The following is an 18,796-nucleotide window of genomic DNA, read 5'->3' as shown; positions in this document are numbered from 1 at the left end:
TTCATGTTAAAATTATTTCATTACTTTCAAGCTTTTAACTCATTTAAATGGAGACCGTTGATTAATTTTTAATCATATTTATGACAGTTGCTTTGCTATTATCATAATTACTTTTTTCCCCAAGATGATGACGATGATTGTGAAAATACAGGGCTAGATTTTTCAAGAAGGCACGTACGTCACATCTGCACGAACCCACATTTACCTTGCAAAATTAATAGCTGTGCATCTCATTACTTTAGATCTACATCTGCCCGATTGCAAATACGTGTTCGCACATCCAGAATAGGTGACTCCTTAAGTAGGAGCTTGTATAGTAAAGTTCCCTGTCTAAGCAACACTTACCACTTTGGGGGGAATGTAAGTCAAGTAAATCAAGTCCAGTAACCATTCTTCCCTGCACGATGGATACAGAGCAGTTACACCAAAGAAAATATTAGCTTGGTTTGCTGCTTCCTAAACCTGTCCTAATCCTCGGGAGCTTGGTTGTAAAGATAGATGGGTTAGCCTGCCCTCTGGGTCGACATTCAGAGTCCTTTGGGTTATGGATTTGAATAACTTCCCACATTGAGAGCCTTCAGAGAAAATTAAGAGATGGTGCCTCCCAGTTCCTTTAAACGGCAGCGTTTCAAACCAAAGTGCGTTTTCTAATCTGTAACTGAACCACAGGAAGAATTAAGTGTGTGTGTGTGCATGTCTGTGTGAGAGAGGGAGAGGAAGGGAATTAGAAAAGCTCTCTCTAAGCAGGGGATTCCCAGGCCAGTTACCATTTATATTCAGTGCTTTAACTCTGCTTGCAGAGCCCGAGGCATGCAGGGTTTATAGCGAGATCTGGCGTACATTCATTGCTGTATTTTGCACAACGCGGTTGGATACAGTTTCAGGTGGATTCGGTGTGTGTAATTCCACGGAGCACATAGCAGTAGTCTAATCCTGAGGTGAAAAACACCACGTCTGTAATCATAAGGATCTCCAGGTCAGATGGAGATTATTTTAAAATAATTATCATTAAAAAAATTGTTATTCTAAAAATCTTGCCTATTGCCAGGAACATGTTACACTGATGGATTTTTGTCATTCATTGTCTTTATGAAAGAAATGAGTCCAGATCAGAGATGAAATCTCTAAGGAGGTAACACATCACAGTACTCACACAACAGCGGTGAAGCATACATTCCCAAAGACATTTCCCCTCGGGAGAAACAGTTGAATCGGCATCTGCCTAGTTTTTTTCCCCAAAATTGGAGGTTCTGCATTTTCCCATACACTTCTTCAGAAAGTCAGCCCGTGAGTTTTGGAATAGGATCAACAATATTTCCCAAGAATTTGTAGACATAAGAATTACATCTGATTTTGAAAACAGAATGACACTGGGGGGGGTGAATGTAGTGTTATTACATGTGTCTTCAGTGTGTTTTGCCTGTATTTCACTCAGACACTATCATGTAAAACGTGCTTCCTTTTGAACAAAAGGTCTAATGCAGTGCTTCATGCGGTTATTTTGGATTGCAGGCAAAGGAGATGCAGCAGATGGTGAAGCTGGAAGCAGAGATGGATCGCAGGCCAGCAACAGTGGTCTAAAGCCTCAACAAGCAAATTGAAGTTGGAGAACACAGCATCCTTAAAATGAGAGCAAAATTCAAAATACCATTGCTGAGGCTGAAAAGTGGGCTTTTTTCTTTTGTTGTGTTTTGCGGGGCAGTGGGCAGTCAGGTTTTTTTTGGTTTTTTTTTTAACATATAAATTGTAGCTACGGACCACCAAGTCTTAAGGTTTGCGTTATTTCTTTTTTAACACTGGGCACTGAATTTCCTTTGTTGGATTTCCATAAGAGTTTCCTTTGTTCAGAAAAAACCTTCATCGGAAGATGAAGACAGTTTTTTAAACTCAGTCCTGAATTCCTTTCTGTATCTCAACAGGCAGCTTGCCTGCATCAGAATTACACAATCAGAGCCTTGAAACACAACAGATATTTTTAACATCATCTCAAAAGGCAACAAAACTGTAGTCAAGTCATGTTATTTACCATTTGTGTTCTCATGTGTGATATATTGTGTAGAAACCCCATGCTGCCAGGCAACAACTCGTCAGATGCTCAGCACCTGATGTCATCGAGCCCGCTGAACTGCATCTTCTAAGTCACTGTAATAATCAGTATAGTAAGGAGTTGAGTTTGGGCAATTTTAAATTATATTTCAAAGTATTTTTCAGGCAGCAGACAGTAGGCAGTATACTCAAAAGTACAATATGTACAAAGTCATCGGCCAAATTCATCAACTGTAACAGTAACTTGACAGGATATTTCTACAGTCCAGTGATGTCATTCACAAGTGCCATATCGATTCTATCACGTCTGAAAGAAGCCGGTATCCTGTAAAAGTTACTGCAATGGTTAGCACGAGGGAAATACAGTGTATTTGTGCCAAAACTGATCAGTGCTCTAAGGAATTACATATTAGGCACTTTAAGAAAAGTTTACATCCTACATCGCTTGTATAGAAATTGCATTTTGATCCTGTTGCTGCAGATCCCGGATACTACAATTCATTGTAACTTTAAAGATTGTTTAAATGGCTTTTGGCAAAAAGTTTGTAACTGTGAAAATGTAAAAAGTATTTATACACTTCAGAGTCACAACATTGTAGAAAATCACATACATGTTGCCACGTGATAAAATTAGTAAACAGAAATGCTAAGAGTATGTTTGCATGTGATACAAATGCTACTAAGACTGTAATGCCTACTCTATGACCACAGTCATTGTACTAGCTGGTAAATACTGAATAAATGTATGGCACAGAATATTGTTTGATTAATTACAAAGACTTTTAGCATAACAAGGTCTCTATATATGTGTGTATATTAATTACGTGGGCATTCTTGATACTTGTAGTAAAAGAAAAGTACATAACTAATTTAATTTTACACAGAAGTATTTATGCAGATTTTCAGAATTTCATATCAGGAATAACCTTTTTATGTCCATTAGATATAAAACCAATTTGCTAATGTGTTAATTTGCATGTTTCCAGAGCTTGCTGTAGTTATATTGCAAAACAATGCATGTAAGCATTCCGCTTGGAATTTGTCCATGCTGCCAATTGAAAGATGACTGCATGGAAAACTGGTAGTTTAGAACAAATCAGATTCCTGATTTCAATGTACTAAGCACCAATTACTTTGTTGTATATGCTTGTACAAACAAATTCTACATATTCCTATAAACAAAATAAAGGAAAAGAGATGATTATGTTATTGTCAGTCCTGAGATGAAACTTTCAACTTCTCTAATAAAAACCTGAAAAATTCAAAAGCTTTAGTTTTGACTGCAGTGAATTGTAGGGTGGCGGTGTTATTACTCACGAATTTTTAGTAAGTTGTATTTCCTGTAAAAATGTGCATAGTGTAAATACATTTCTGTCACAGCTTAATTACTCAAAGGAGTCTTACTTCTTTTAAGTGATAGAAGAATTGTGCAGCGTTGGTCCTCACAGCACTACAGAACTACCCGGGTCCAGTGTAGCAGCACTACCTTGAGATGCAGCATCCTGAGTACAGTATAGCAGCACTACCTTGAGAATGCAGCTGAGACAGAGGTCAGTGAAGTCTTTAGGTGTTTAAGGCAGGATTTAAACAAAACGTGTGATGCCTGTTCAGAATTCCCATTCTGATGCTACTTAACCTACAGAGGCACCGCCAGCTCCTTATGATCGATGATGTTATAAAGACAAGTTGTGTGTGTGCATGCACTACTGGGAGCAGCTCTCCCTGCTCTCTAAGCTTGGCTGGTCCTCTTCTTGAGGGCTAGAGGGAGGGAGCTGGAAGCAGCAGTAGTCTCAGAGCATGCTGGAGAGGAGCTGGCATCTCAGAGGAAAGGCAGTGGGGTTTTTGTGGGTTGGTTTTTTTTTTTTTATTAAAGTGTCTTATAAAACAGAGCTGGAGACAGTGCTGCAAGCTGCAATTTTATACTGTTGCCTACTGCAGTGGTTTCTAGCCAGTAAAGAGAAGCAAATAACAGACCAGATAGAGAGGGAACCAGATGGTAAAGCATTGAACATTACTAGTTTTCTTAGGCTCGCTTACAGCCTGGCTGGAAACCACTGCCCTGCCTGTTAAAGAATTAACTGGGAAATGGAGGACCTGGGTTCAGTTCGCTTCCCTCTCTGAGGACAATCAAACCTGCCTGTCTTAATTCCCTGGTGAGTATCCTAAGCATCAGGGAATAAGCTGGTTTTGGAAGGCAAGAAAATACAGTCCACAGCCTCCTTTTGAGTTTGTGCTTGCTGCTCAGGCAGGAGCACAACATTTATCAAGTCAGAGAGAAAATGTGCTCCTGTGAAACCGCAGAGCTGGGTAGTCTCAGCTTCCCGGCTCAGCTCCCAGAACTCCTACGTATTTCATCCATTGACAATTTAGCATAAAACGCAGACAGTAATTTGAAATTAAGTGATGAATTTTGTCAGCTAAGTATTTTGAAATACTGTTTAAGTAGTATTTGATTCAAAAAATATTTGAAGTTTGGCCGTAATGTAATGAGGTGAGAATTTCCATTGAGATGAAATAGGCTAATCAATTTGAACATTGATACTGAGTTAAAGCAGTTTAAAATGTCATTCTCTGCCGGGGTGATGGATTCCACTTCACTGAAATTTCATCGAGAGAAGTGGCAGATTCTGCCTCTCTGAATCTCTTCAGATAAATTCAGTGCAGCTGTGATGGGGAGGGTCATGACACCCTGGCCTCACAGGCAGCCCACTATTCTTTCACCTCCAGTAATTCCGGGGTTGGTCATTAACTTGCCTGTTTCCAAGTGGGGGTCTGTTTAACCCCTGCCCCACTCGAGTGCAGTCAAACTGCATTGCCAGAGACCCAAAATACCCTTGGGGGCTGATGTCCTTGCAGACTCCGCATGCTGTTGCCCACGGGCTGCCAGTGGCAGACGCATCTTGGAGCCGCTCAGCTGGAAAACCCTGCTCCCAGGGGTGTGCCAGCAGTGGTCCCAGCACTGCGGCCCCGCTGTCACCGCGCTACATGTTTCCTGCAAGGAGGCTGGTGAGAGTTATTGGTGCCTGGTAGCTGGCGGGGAGCAAGGGGGATTCAGCCTTCAGAGATACACAGGCAGTCTCTGCAGCTGGGCTTAAGGGCAGGTTGCAGGGCTGGATCCAGGTGATCCAATCTGTGACCATAAATTGGCCCTGGTCACAGCATTCTGGGTCAGCTAACGCTCCACTGGCTCCCTCAGGTGAGACTTTTCTGCTCTGTTAATGTTTTGGGGCTTTCTCGGTGTTAGGAAATCTCAGGCCTTTCCTTTATTTGCCACGGAGAGTGGGATGAACACGGCTCTGCAGGCTGGGAGTGAGGATTGTCACTGAAGCTGAAGGGTTTTTTGTTGTGCTGTGCAGCTGGCGGGTGCCAGGAGAGCATGGTTCTGTGCCTTGGGGGGCTGTGGGGCAGGCTTGCCCATGTCTCTAACACAGCTGCTCTCTCCCAGCTGCTCCCTGTGGTACCCTCCTACACGGGCTGGATGCAGGAGCAGCTGCTCAGGATCATGTATTTATGCGGAGGCTTAGATTAGAAACCTCAAAAAATATTGGAAATTAAATAGGGGGCTAGAGGAGGAAATAGAGGCTAGTTAAATACTGAGGTCATCAGTGAAAGACCTGAGGAAGCCAGGCATGAAAATCACCATAAAAATACAGTCTGATGCAGTGAAAGAGCCTCATATAGAAGGTTATAATTTTTTTTTTCCTTTGTATAGTCCCCTGAAACTCTTACCCCAAGGTCAATTCTGTGTCATGACTGACACAGGTTTGGCTCTATTTTAGGGGGCAGGAATGACTATCATGAAACAGGAGAGAGGGGGGAAACTGCCAAAATATAATATTTAATATGTACAACAAGCAGATGAGGAATCTCAACAGAATAGTTACAAAAATCAGTATGTTCATTCTGTACCTGCCTTTATGTTTCAAGCGCAATTTCCCAGCAAGAAAACCCCTCTCTGCAGGTGTGCCCTGACAGAGAAAGGGCAGCTTCCCAGAGGCAGCTGCCCACCATCAAAACTCACCTTGTAATGCCTTGCTTCGCAAAACCCTGGGCCGTTTCCTCCAGACTCCTTTTCCTGAACTAGAAATGCGAATTGCTAGTGAATCCGTGTCACGGCATGTGCGCCAAATAGCTGCTATCCCCTTTTTACAGAGAAAAAAAAAAAAAATATATATATATCTCCTTGGTGTAGGGGTCCTCTTCCCCGCTGCTCCTGGAACTTGTGCCTCTGTAAATTGTAAATATTCGGATGCGCTTTTCGTAGCGGGGCGAGGGTGGCAGCGCATTCAAGGACCGTAAAAACTCCCGATGAGAGGCGGAAAAAATATTTCAACGTCGCATCGCCCGGCGAAAGGGAAAGGCGAGAGCCGGGTGCAAGGTGGGGGGGTGTCGGTGGGGCCAGCGCTGCCCCGGGAGCCGGCGGCGGCCCGCGGTGCGCCCGGCTCGGTCCGTCCGCCGCCGGCAGTGCCTGCCGCCTGCCGGCCTCCGCCTCGCTCCCTGCCCGGGGGAAACCGGCAGCTCACCCGGGCGCTCTGGGCTGGGAATTCGCCTGTTCCTCCCCGGAGCCCCCTCTGCGGATAATCGGGGGCCTGTTTTACACTCACACACAGACCCCGGCTTGAGAGGGACCAGAGGGGCCGGTTTTACAGGGAATAAAGAGGATTGCCGGGCTCGGGACTCCGGCAGCACTACGCCCCCCGGAGCGGGCAGGGCACAGGCAGCCTTCCCTGTCCTCTCCTCCCCAGGAGGCGGCAGGGATGGGGTGCGTGGGGCCGCGATGCCTGCGTGCCCCATACCCTTGAGCCCGGCAGGGACAAACTCTTCTCAGCGCCCCGGCACAGCTCTGAGACGCACCCCCAGGTGTGCCCGACACCCCCCTCCAAATAACGCTCTGCACAGGCACGGCCTGGATTGTCGTAATACACCTTCTCGGTGCTGTCGGGACCGCTCCCCTCGCTACGCGATGGTATGGTTTATGGTATGTCACCATATCTTAAGAGCTCAGGTGTGTTGACGGCCGTTTACAAAAGGGTGCCGAGTTTGCTCCTGGCCTTGCCACACAAAAATAGCTGCACGTTTCTTTCTAAATTAAAACACGAAGCAGCTGCTCGCCTTCACCGAAATTACTGACGCTCTGTGAGCAGCCGGCGCTGGACTAGATAACCCCTCCTCCATCCCCGCCGCTTGTCCCGCTTTAGCGGCTCGTTCGCCTCTCCGGTGGTGCTGGCGCTGCCCGGTGACCGCAGTTGTCCCGCGGGAACAGCCGCCTGGCGCGGCACCGGGAGGGAAGGGGGACTCGGGCCCACGCCGTGCACAGGCGAAGCCCCTGTGACTCGGGCCGGTGCGGGGCTCACCCCGGGGTGCGGGCCCGTTCCCACCCCCTGTCCTGCCCGGGAGAGCGAGGGGTGCTCGGTGCGGTTCAGTCTCACTCCAGCGGCGCGTCGGGGCGGCCCGGCTGGCCGGGGATTCCCCCAGCTCCCTCCTCCGAGGTCCTCGGTATCCGCCGGGATCCCCGCGGGGATCCCCGAAAGCCCCACCGCGGGGGTCGGCGGGGCCCCAAACGCCGGAGGAGCGGGGGGAATCCCTCCTCCCGCCCTGCCTCCGCGTACGCCCCGTCCCTCGGCGTGGGCGCCTCCGTCAGCTCTGCCGGCATCTCCCCTCCTCCTCCTCCCCACACACCCACACACTCTTCCCCGTCCCTCCTCCCCGCCACTCCGCAGCAGAGTGCTTTTACAGCCTGTGCAGCTCCTGAGAAAGGAGGTGTTTCAGCTTTTTTTCCCCTCCTTTTGTGTTTTGTGGGTTTTTTTTAGTATTTTTTTTTCCCTTTTCTTTCCTCCGGAGCGGACCCTTTCAGAGGAACAGCAGTAGCCGCGGACACGCCGGGGCCGAGCAGGGAGGATGGCCGGGGGGCACCTCCCGGGGCTGCTCATCCTTTTGCGTGAGTACCGCGGCGGCGAGTCGCGACACGGAGCCCTGTCGCGATGAGGCAGCCGCTGGCGCTGAGAGAGACCCGGCGCTTCTAGAGCACCGATCCTGCTTCACCGCCACCGGCTGCCTTATTTCTACTGCCTGCTGTATCGCGACAAAGGAAGCCTATTCCAGCGGGCTCGGGGCGGGGGTGGTGGTGTTAAGGTGAGCCGGGAAAGGCTCAGGGCAAAAGCCCCCTGGCTCAGCGCCTCTCTGCCCCTCTCTGCCCGCAGACGCCGCGACTCGCCTGGCTGCCGAGCAAGAAGTTGAAAATCTCTCCGGGCTCTCCCCTAACCCCGAAAAGGACATTTTCGTGGTGCGGGAAAACCGGACGACGTGTCTCATGGCGGAATTCGCCGCCAAGTTCATCGTCCCCTACGACGTGTGGGCCAGCAACTACGTGGATGTGAGTGGGGTCCAGGGTCGGGGCTGGGGGCGGCCGCGGGAGCTGCGGGGCGGCCGGGGCTCGGGTTCGCAGCGCCGCAGCCGCTGCGTGTTGTCACGGCGGGACCGGTGGTGGAGGGGGGAGGAAAATCCGCCGGTAGTTTTGGAAAGTCCTTTATCCCTCTCCGAGCATATTCAGCCGGGGCTTGGGGGGGCTCTGGGCGTCCGGGGGGGCCCGGGGCCGCCTCTCTGAGCCCCGTTCCCCGTTTCTAGCTGATCACGGAACAAGCCGATATCCCGCTGTCGCGGGGCGCCGAGATGAAGGGCAAGTGTGGCACTAACGAGTCGGAGCTGGAGATCTCCTGGCTGGAGCAAGCGTACACCCTCAAACTCTTCTTCCTGAAGGTACGGGGCTCCCCCTGCACGCCCGGGAGCTAGGGGTGCACGGTGGGATCGCCGGGGTGCTGACCGGCTCTCTCTCGGCAGGAGGGGCACAACACGTCCCGGGGACCGGAGGCTTTCTGGAGGCTCAGCCGGATCCAGTTCACCTACGACACCGCCGAGCGCACCTACTTTAAGGACGCCGTCAGCCGTAAGCGCCCCGGGGGGACGGGATTTAAAGCAGATCCCTGGGGGCTGGCGAGCGCGCAGCCGGGGCGGACGCACGGGCATCCCGCGGGCTACTCGGCTAAACGCTGTTTAACAGGGAAAAAAGAAACCCTAAACCCGCCCGACAAAACCGGGACCAGGTGCCGGTTTTAACCGCCTATTCTTTTCTTTTCTTTTGTTTTCTTTCTTTTTTCTTTTTTTTTTTTTTTTTTTTTTTAAACCCACGTAATCATTATTTTCTTTTTATTCTTTCTTGGTTTTAACCCCCCGCAGTTGCGGCGGGAAGGAGAGTCCAACCTCTGCCCGTTTTCTGTGCTGCTCCGTGTCCCCCCCGGCGGGACCCAGGGGTCCGAGGGGGTGGGCAGCGGGGGCACGAGTCCACCTGATCTGGAAAAATTTGTCTCCTTTCCTGCGGGAGACGTTTTTTAAGGTTAATTATCTCTCCGGGTCTGATGACGGTTGAATAGGTGGGAAAGCAGCGGTTTCCCAAGCTAAGGAAGAGATCAACATCAATATCCATACCTCTACATGCCTCCACACCCAACAGCCTCTTCTTTTCTCACTGGGTTTCCTTTATTTTGTCTTTCGTTTTGGTTTTATTTTGTTTCTATGCAGAAATGAGTTGTCTTGTATTTAAAATTGAAATACTGTCATTTGCAAGGTGTTCTTCCGCAAGATTTTCGAATTCCAGTAAGTGGTGCATTAAGAGTTTGTGGCATAAGGCACGCTGGACATGGAGCTATTTTTCCATTGGTATTTCTACTGTTTGCATGCCCAAAACATGGTGATGGCCATGCCTCATCACCCTCTGCAAATGTGAAACACTGATTGCCTTTCTGTGCTGCTGGAGGGGAATAAAGAGCGGGAGGTGGAAGGCATCCCTCGTTCCACCTTGCTGAGCCGCATTCGGCCTCCATTTATGAAACAAGCTTGATGTGATGGGAAAATATTTTCTTATAATCTATACTTGGGTGAAATGGTCATGTTGTATTTTCAGGAAAGGTGTTATGGCCTGTTTTGCGTTGTAGTAAGGTCCCCAAATCGTGTTGCACCTTCCGACCTGAATTCAGAGTCCAAGTGCAGCTGCAGGGATTGCTGTTTCCCGAACATAGGGAGTACAAGCGCAGGCCGAGGCTGAAACCTGCATATCCATCAACAGAAGCCATTCCTCTGACTTTACGGACTTCAGTGCTATGACATGAGCGTAGCTGGCAGCGGCAGAGCCAGCTCTCCCGTTTGTGCCGGCAGGACGGCGCGCTGCAGCCATCTGTTTCTGCTCGCAGGCAGGCGACCCCAGTGCGGGATCTGCCATGGCTGTGTGGGGGTGTCGTGCCGAAAGCATGGTCCCACCCCAGGAGAAAATGCTGCTTTGAGAGCAGTGGAGTGTGCGGCCGCCGCATTGCACGCCGCCTGCGTGCCCTTGTGTTCGATTCATTAGCTTTGTTGATAAAGTCACATCAGTCCCCCGGAGACGGGACCTGACCTCTGCTGTTTTTGCCACTTGGCCAGCCGGGAAGCACACAGCCAGCTCGCACCGGCTCTCTGCTCTGGTCACCCCAGCTGGGAAGTCCTATGAGTGCCAGGCGCAGCAGACCATCTCCCTCATCTCCAGCGACCACCAGAAGTCTGTGCAGCTCTTGCTGTCGGAAGTGCGTGTCCAGCCCTTCGACATCACTGCGGATTTTGTCTTCAGTGAAGGTAAGGTGCAGGCAAAGGCATGTTCTGCATCCCTGAGATGCTGACGCTGCCGTGGCCTTTGGGGGTGTCACAATGTACTTCAGGAATTTGGGTCCTATCTTTATCAGAGCACCTTCCCCTCCCTCCAGTGGGTTGTCAGTGCTCCCTGCAGTCCCTCCAACCCGTTCCCCGCCTCTGTCGTCTCCCAAAAACCTTTACAAATTCAGCTCAGCTGATATTTGGTCAAAACGTGGGCTGTCATTGCATGTACATTGGCAATACAAGTTCTGTAAGGACTCATCTGGCTGGGTTGCCAGCAAGCCCCAGAACTGCCTGGTCCCTGGGAGCCCTGCAAGGCTTAGGTGTCACCTCTGCAGCATGGAAGGTGGTTTGGTACAGCTCCAGGGGCTTTTTAGGGCCACAGCACACTGAGGAAAGTTTGGCGCAGCTGTGGGAGGAAACACCTGCGATGCACGTTGCTGGCTTCAGTTTGATTAATGCTCATTGCAAGGGTGAGGGAAGCATAACAGGGGCTTCAGTGAGGCACCTTGTTCACTAAATACATGGGATGCTCTTCTTCATGTTGGGTTTCTTTAAGGTTGATTGTGGATGAAAGAAAATGTGAGTTAAAGATATCAAAGAGTTGTACTGAAGACAGGAGCAATGCTGCCATGGGGCAGAATTCCTGCAGGTTTTGCCCTCCTTTATTGTGAGGAACCCGTGGTGCTCCTCCTCCCCACCTTCTCCCTGCCTTTTCCATCAAGTTGAATGAAGGAGTGTAAACATGCTCACCTGAATTAGGGCTTCAAGACTAGTCCCCTTTTTATAGTGCCATCTTAACAAATTAGTTAACTCCATGATGGTAACAGGGTGCAAATAAAATTTGTAATAGCTGAATCTTTTAATAACGAGCTAGAAAATGGTAGTGTGATTTTCAAGCCTAGCATTAAAAATGTGGGGCTTTATTATTTGGCGTGTGGGAAATATTTTAGAACACGATAAAAAACCAGCACTGACTACAGAGCTGAGTGCTTATGCTCATGACTCACATTCCTCTAACTGGTGTAGTAAATACCTGCTATTATGTACGCTGGCACTGGCAGAGCTCTGCGTGGCTGAATTACTCATGGCAAGGCCACTGTAGTATGGAGTAGGTTTTATCTGTGGGCACAATTTATTTTTTTTTTTCTATCGACGTACTACCACGTTTTACATAGGTTACAGGAAGAAAAAGGTAGAATTCAATAGTTTCTTATAATTTTTTGTTGGCACGTCTTCATCTCTCCATCCTCCCGTGGATCCAGACTTCCTGCACTCAGGGTTTGGCTGAGCAGACCTTGGAGGCTGAGAAAGGCAGATTTAAAGCATGTGGCTCTGGACTCAGTTTTAACTGTTGTGTCTCTGATATCAAACTTGTCAAGTTGGAGAGCTCACAGGTAAACCAGCCAAACTCGGGGTTCAATTGCCAAAGGGGACTACCTGCCTTTTTCATGATATGTATGCTCCTTCATATCAGACAGTAAATCTGTTTGTTTTTTCTTTTTAATCTGTTGTAGTTTGGGTGTGTTTTTCTCCAGAACAGAAAGAGATCCTGGTTAGTTTAGCAATCTTTGAATGTGTGTAGGGAATTCCTCCTCCTGAGGAAAGTACAGTTTCTCTCTTTTTCAAGCTTTCTGGTTTTTTGTTGTTGCTCTTGTTATTCAGTGACACTTCTTTTTGTTTAATTCCACTGGAAGTTAGATAGCTAAGAGCACCTGGAGAGGATAGTCAGAAATGCCCAAGAGGTCGTTTATCAATGAAGCTTCACACAGGGCTCTGTCACTTCTCCCAGCAGCACGTCCCCACCAGCCCTGTGGACCAGCGTGTCCTTGGCACATGCATGGCAAAACATGATCCTTTGTGGGGTCTGAGAATCACTGCCAATCTTAAATTACAGTAATTAGCCTTCTCCTTTTTGGTTCATTAATTTCCCATTAGGTAAAATTCCTATTAATTATGAACAAGCTACAGAACATTTTAAAATATTTTCGAATAGAGGAAGAGACTTGCTAGAGCAGAAGAATCACCGAGACACAGGAGGATCAGGACTCTTTTAGCACAAAGAAATGGGGAGAAAGGTTTTGTTATTAGTCCTGACATGGTCCTGTCTGGAATAGATTAAAAAGCTTGTAGGGAGTGATTGGGTTGCTTTTATTTTTTGAATGCTTAAACTCATATGCTAGAATATCTTTTTTTCTAAGACATTGCTTCCAACCCTTACAAATACATGTCTGTATACACACACATAAAGGTACATAAATCTCTCTCTATATGTACCTTTTTAATACAGAAGCAGCAGAACACTTTTTCCATTCAGAGCTTGGGAAATTTATTTTTTTTTTACTAGGGAAAATGTGTATATGTTTTTCAGCTTAAAAAAAAATCAGTAAAAAGAGAACTGGAACAAGAGGGTGTGAGGAGAACATTTAAATTGGCAAAAGAACCCCACAAAAATTGTCATGTCTTTTGATTTTAATGAAAATAAAGCAAAATACTAATACAAAGGCTGAGGATTAGAGACCAAGATCCTGGGAGGTCTCATCTCCCTCTAAGTCACCCCAAACAAGGGCCACGTTTTCTCAAGGATCCTTGGCACCAAGTAGCTCCTTTTTGCAAGGTGTGTGACCACGTTTAAAAAAGCACCCAGTCTTTTTATTTTTTTTCTTTTTTAAGCTAATCAGTTATAAACACCCATCTCAAAAATCCATCCTACAATGCCAGATACCACTGGACTGTTTTTCCATCGCTTCGAACAGCCCCTGTGCCGGTCCTCAGGCTTGCAGTTGTGACTGCGGGAAACCACTGCTTTATTTATTTATTTTTTTTGCCCGCTGCTATTTGTTCTGCAGAAGGATGCTGAAACAAGAAAATGGGCCTGTTGGGTGGTTTCACAGCCTAGTGCTGAAATTGGACGAGCACTCACCATAGAAACCGTGGCGGTACGTGAGCCTGGGTGCTGTGCGGTGTCGGAGGAAGCGCAGCACAAAAGAACAATGAGGATCGTACCTAAATGCCTCCTTTGTATCCGCCCGCGGTCTTTGTTCGACAGGTCCGGGGCTGCGGGGTGGCACAGCTGGGCTCAGCACCTCTCCTGCAAAGGGATGTCCTCGCTGGGTTCAGGGTGTAGCAAAACTCCTGGCATTACCTAAATTTATCCCATAGTTAAAATTTGCCAGGGACCTTTTCGCTTTCATGGACTGAGGGTTGAACCCAGCGATTTGGGAAATGCTACGATCCCTGTGACCTGAAGCAAAACACTCAGGAAAATTTGATGGAAAGGTCTGTTTGCCTGCAGAAGGCATCGATTTAAAATACACAGCAGTCCCCAGTGCGACAGTGTTTTGTTCACTGTGCATCAACCAGCCCACCTACCTGCCCGTGCTGTGCTGGGGTTGAGTGTGTGAATTTGTGTCTGCTGTGGGCTTTATGCAAAACTTTCTTCCCTCCTGCTCTCCCTTTGTGTTTTCCTTTGCTGATAGACCAGGAATGATCCCTGTTACCTGCCTCCCCACGGTGTTGTGGACCTCCATGCCTATGCAACGCATTGAACTCTTGGGGTGAAAAATGCAGTATAAAAGTTAAAGGACACAGTTGCAAATTTGAAAATGTTTTTATTGTTAAATGATGTGGTTTAACGTTGTGCGAATGTTAAAATACAAAATTCATTCTCCAGGCAGTCAGCCTCTGGAGAGCCTTAGTCCCTCTCCAAAAGCGTTTGTGCTTTGCACTTGCCTGTGCTGCTGTGCTCGGTCCCCCACGGCCCCGTTCCTGTTCCTCCTGTGCTCTGGAAGAGCAGAGACTTTGGTGATCTGCTCTGAACGCAGAAAGTGGATGTGTCTGGCGAGGAGAAGGTTGGTAAGGTTGAAGGCTCTGCTGTGCTCTTCGCTGCCAGGGCAGAGTGCTTTCTGCCCGGGATGTGCAGCAGGGTCGAGCTGGGGAGAGCAGCAGGGTTTGTGGATGTGCTGCTGGAGACTGCAAGCTTTGCTTTGCTTTTTTTTTTCCTGTGGGCTTTTTTTTCTTTTAATCTTCTTTAAAAACTGTCAGGATAAAGAACTATTTTCCTTGGCTGCTTGCAAGAATTGACACCTTTTTGAGTTCTGACTCAGATGCTTAAATACAGCCGTGGCTTTTTATGGACACCAGAGCTTTGGTTGTGTCCTCTGGCACGTTCCGTGCTCTACAGCCAGTTTGCTTTAGCAAAAGATGGGAATTCAAGTATCACAAGCAGATGCGTTAGAGTTGAGTTAGTCCTTTGCATCGAAGTGCTGGTGCTTTTTGCTTTCCCCTCTTCACTGGCCGCAGGCCCCCACGTTCACCCCATTCTCCTGCAAACACAGCATCATTCTGGTTTAAGGAAAGGCCCACGGGCAAACCCGCCGTGTTTGAGCACAGGTGAATGCCCTCGGTTGGGTTTACGGCACTCTTGTTTCAATTTTCTGTAGGGTTTAAGCTCAACCACTTCCAAAGCAAAAATAAGTGCCTGCAGGAGGAGATTGCAGCAACTGGAATGAACTGCTGCTCATTGGCACATCCGCATACCCTGGCCTGTGGGGCTGTCTGCTGCCATGTGCTGAGCTCCTCTGGCACGGATCCTTCCCGTAGGACAGGTGCTGCTTCGTGCTGACACGTGGGTGGTGGGGTCGGGGGGGGCAGAGCACCCTGCGTGGCTTTTCCTACAGTCAGGTCCGGGGATGCCAACCTGCTGCTCTGGCTCTGCCTTGGCACTGCAAGTCTGGTCAGGCCTTGGCATCCTAAACTGGGTGGAATTTCATAAAGCTCTAGAAATTCAAATTTGGGAGCTAAATAATGATCAGGGTTTTTTTTTTTCCCCCCATTCTCCTTAATACAAACAAACAAAACCCCTGCATTGCAGCAATTGCTGAATCGCCTGTAACACAGTCCTGGTGATTAATCACTCCTCTGGTGAAACAGTGAGCAACTAGAACTGAAAAGGACATTTTTTTTGTTAGACTATATTTTACTTTTGCTTTTATGTTTCACTTCGTTTACAGCTCGAAACGTTTCCCCATGGCATCTCTGCAAACCTGGTGCTGGGAGGATGGCTCCGCTCCGGGAGGCGATGGAGCTCCCGGAGGTGCCGGCACTGCTGGAGATAACGTCCCTGCTGTCACCTCCTGCCTGGGCCTGGGGAGTCTCTGGGTTTTTCCTGCTCTTTGCCACATGCCATTAGATTTGCAGAGCGTTTGCAGTTCATGGGTATAGCAGATCTCGGCGTCTTGCAATCAGCTGCCTGGGGAACCCATCTGGACGGTCTTTAGTGATGGGAGGAATTAGTGGTGCCCTTTGTATCTGCTCATCTAATGTGCAGCTTTTTTTTTCCTCCACTTTTTTTTTAAGGTAATTGCTGTTTTCATTATTTTGAGCACAATTCTAGTACTGTGAAGATGATGATCCAGGAGCCAGAGCATTGTCCCTCCTGTACCCCATAACCTTTATTTTTTTTTTCCCCCCCAGAGTTTCTTCTTTTTGGTCTGGCAGCCCCATCTCAGCAGCATCAGCTCTGCCTGTCCATCAGCACAGATAAGCAACAGTGTCGTGGGGGAAAAAAAGTAAATCGTGATCCTGTCATTCAGGCCTGCAGTAGATTCTGGAAGTGTAAGGGAACTGAACTGGAATTACCAGCGTAACGTGTTTCCTAACCTCGGTGGCCTTTGCAAGCTAAATGGAAAAGTGTTTCCTGTTGTAGCTGTGGTTATTCTTATTTTCCAGTGGTTTATTAGACTATGACAGGGACTCGTAGGTCAGGGAGAAAAACACTAGGGAGGCTTTTGTTGCTTCTGCTTATCTTTTGCCATATTTGACGAAAAATATGGGATGCTAGAATGCTTTTTGACCACAGACACACATGTGCTCTGCCAGTGCTGGTAAACTCTCCATGGGGAGCTCACAGAGAAGGCAGGGGGAAGAGATGCTGTTAGATCTCTGTCAACTTGCAGGTGGAGGGGAAAAGTCTTTGAACAGTGATCAGGGTGAGTCTGATGCCGGATTAAAGACTTGTTGATGTTGAGGTCTCGTGATACCATATTTATAGCTCTACAACTAACTAAACAAAGCAGATCTTCAGCCACGGTCAGGAAACTTGTGCTTTGGCTGTCCTGTTTCTAACGAGGCCATTGCTGTACTGGTGTGGTGGAGAGGCCTGAAGAGGAGCTTACGGCTGTGAAAGTGTCCCACCACGTCGGCTGATCTGGTAGATGTTACCTCTCCCTCCAAATCCTGCCTTGTGATGCTGATTTTGCTTTTCTCCAAAGCAATGGTTTTCTCCCTGGGACTCTGATGGACCTCCGGCACAGAGCCGTGACTCCGGGAAGGTCGGTTCACTACTCCAGCAGGAGTTCAGATGTGCAGTGTCTCATTCACTTCTCTTTTTCTCTCTTTCCTTTTCTTCCTTTCCTTGCAGAACACAAGTGCCCGGTGGACCAGAGGGAGCAGTTAGAAGAAACTTTGCCTCTGATTTTGGGCCTGATACTGGGGTTGGTTATCGTGATCACCCTCTGCGTTTACCATATCCACCACAAGCTGACAGCCAACCAAGTGCAAATTCCTCGGGACAGATCTCAGTACAAACACATGGGATAGGGGACAGGATCGAGCAGCCCAAATATTTATCAGGTAGAAAAAGCAAAAGCACTTTTTTCTAAGGGTGAGGAAAGGTTATGGGGGGGCGAGAGACGGTATTCACAACACCTAATTGTGGGTATTTCATGGAGAAACACGAGTTAAGGTTAGACTTAAATACAGACAGAGCTGTCTCTGTAAGAAAATTTGGAGCATCTGATTTTAGGAGCTCGACTGTGGCAGTAGGTGGTATGAATACCTTCTTAAGCAGCTGGGCTGATCATCTGGGAACAGAAATGCTTCACATGTCAAAGTTTAACACTGGGGGCAAAATTAGCTTTTTTCCCTTTTTTTTTTTTTTTTTTCCCTCTTCGCCCCTCTCAAGAGACTCTTACCTCCCTGATGTGTCGCTCTTGGCAGCATTCAGCCCTCTCTGTTCCTCTCCATGCAGGGAGCAGGGCTGGGGGACAGAGCCATTACAGGACTCAGTAAGGTTCTCTAACAAAGGTACTTGAGTTTACATTCATGTTGAGGAAAGCATGAAGGCAATACAGGTGTGTTTTAGGGGAAAGAAAAAAAACAAAACACCAAATGCCAACACCTCAAGCTTATATAAACTGGAGTAACTCCAGTGGAGCAGATCGCAGCCCGCTGAAGAGCTGACCCCATGCTTGAGGCTGAGTGAAGAAAGTTTGTTTTTGCTTCTTGAGCCACATCTGACCTAAACTTTAAAAAATAATAATAATAATAAAAAAGTGTATTGATACACAAATTATAAAGTGCCATGCTACTGCAAGTCAACTGAGAAATGCTTCTGGCTGGACATCCTGCACGTATTGTGATTGTCATTGAGATGTTACATTGCTGCCTGCAACAGTTATTTTCACAATGAAACAAAAAAAAAAACCCAAGAAAACAGAAATGTTAAAGTTACTATGCAGATTATTCAGGTATAATCTAATGTAACAGAAAAAAATATAAGGGAACCCTTGAAATCTATCCTTAAATGTAGATGATTTTTAAAATTAATTAAAACATGTATGTATATAATACTTGATTTGCTATCTTATTTTGAAATGATGTAATGCTTTTTACTAACTCCATGATATCTAATGGAATCGGTGCAAAAATACATGTTCTGAATGGATGTTAAATGCAGGATTTATTCTAGCGGCATTTTTGGTGCAGATGGTTTGGTGAAGACACGGTGGTGGTTCAGTATTCTGTGATTTGTTGGTTATTTCTAATATTCTTTTAATCTCTGGGCTGTTTCTTTCTCATGTGTTTTGTGGGCAGTGACATGTTTCATTCTGGTCCTGTCCAGTTCCCACTGAAACCTTTGACTTCCCACGGCAAGAGTTAGTCCAGACCTTGTTAGTTTAGGGTATGGAAAATACCTTCTTGTTCTCAAACTGGTTTGATCCAAACAGGGACTCGTACAGACGCTCCTCTTTCAGTTTAAACCAGGGTAATAAGCAAAGAAAAATAGTATTTT

At 47.5% G+C, this 18,796-nt stretch overlaps 2 protein-coding genes across 5 annotated transcripts in view; both read left to right on the top strand.

The window, feature by feature from the left end:
* PLCB4 (phospholipase C beta 4) overlaps positions 1–1,710 on the top strand; it is a 90,421-nt gene extending 88,711 nt beyond the window's left edge. For all 4 annotated transcript variants that reach the window (XM_009985044.2, XM_009985047.2, XM_009985045.2 and 1 more), the window contains one exon: positions 1,513–1,710. In XM_009985044.2, the coding sequence (XP_009983346.2) occupies positions 1,513–1,601 (89 nt within the window). In that variant the 3' untranslated portion in view covers positions 1,602–1,710. The remainder of the gene's footprint in view (positions 1–1,512) is intronic.
* Positions 1,711–5,230: 3,520 nt separating this feature from the next.
* Positions 5,231–17,322, top strand: LAMP5 (lysosome associated membrane protein 5). The gene is made up of 7 exons (XM_086631123.1): positions 5,231–5,242; positions 7,888–7,984; positions 8,247–8,419; positions 8,671–8,802; positions 8,884–8,989; positions 10,516–10,704; positions 17,144–17,322. Exons 2-7 carry the CDS (start codon positions 7,945–7,947, stop codon positions 17,320–17,322), a joined length of 819 nt encoding a protein of 272 aa, XP_086487249.1. The 5' UTR covers positions 5,231–5,242; positions 7,888–7,944.
* The last annotated feature ends 1,474 nt before the right edge of the window (positions 17,323–18,796 follow it).

Source organism: Tauraco erythrolophus, chromosome 2, assembly GCF_009769465.1.
Source record: "Tauraco erythrolophus isolate bTauEry1 chromosome 2, bTauEry1.pri, whole genome shotgun sequence".
Classification (NCBI taxonomy): Eukaryota; Metazoa; Chordata; class Aves; order Musophagiformes; family Musophagidae; genus Tauraco; species Tauraco erythrolophus.
The sequence above is the reverse complement of the archived record's forward strand: the minus strand, read 5'-3'. Positions and strand labels throughout refer to the sequence as shown.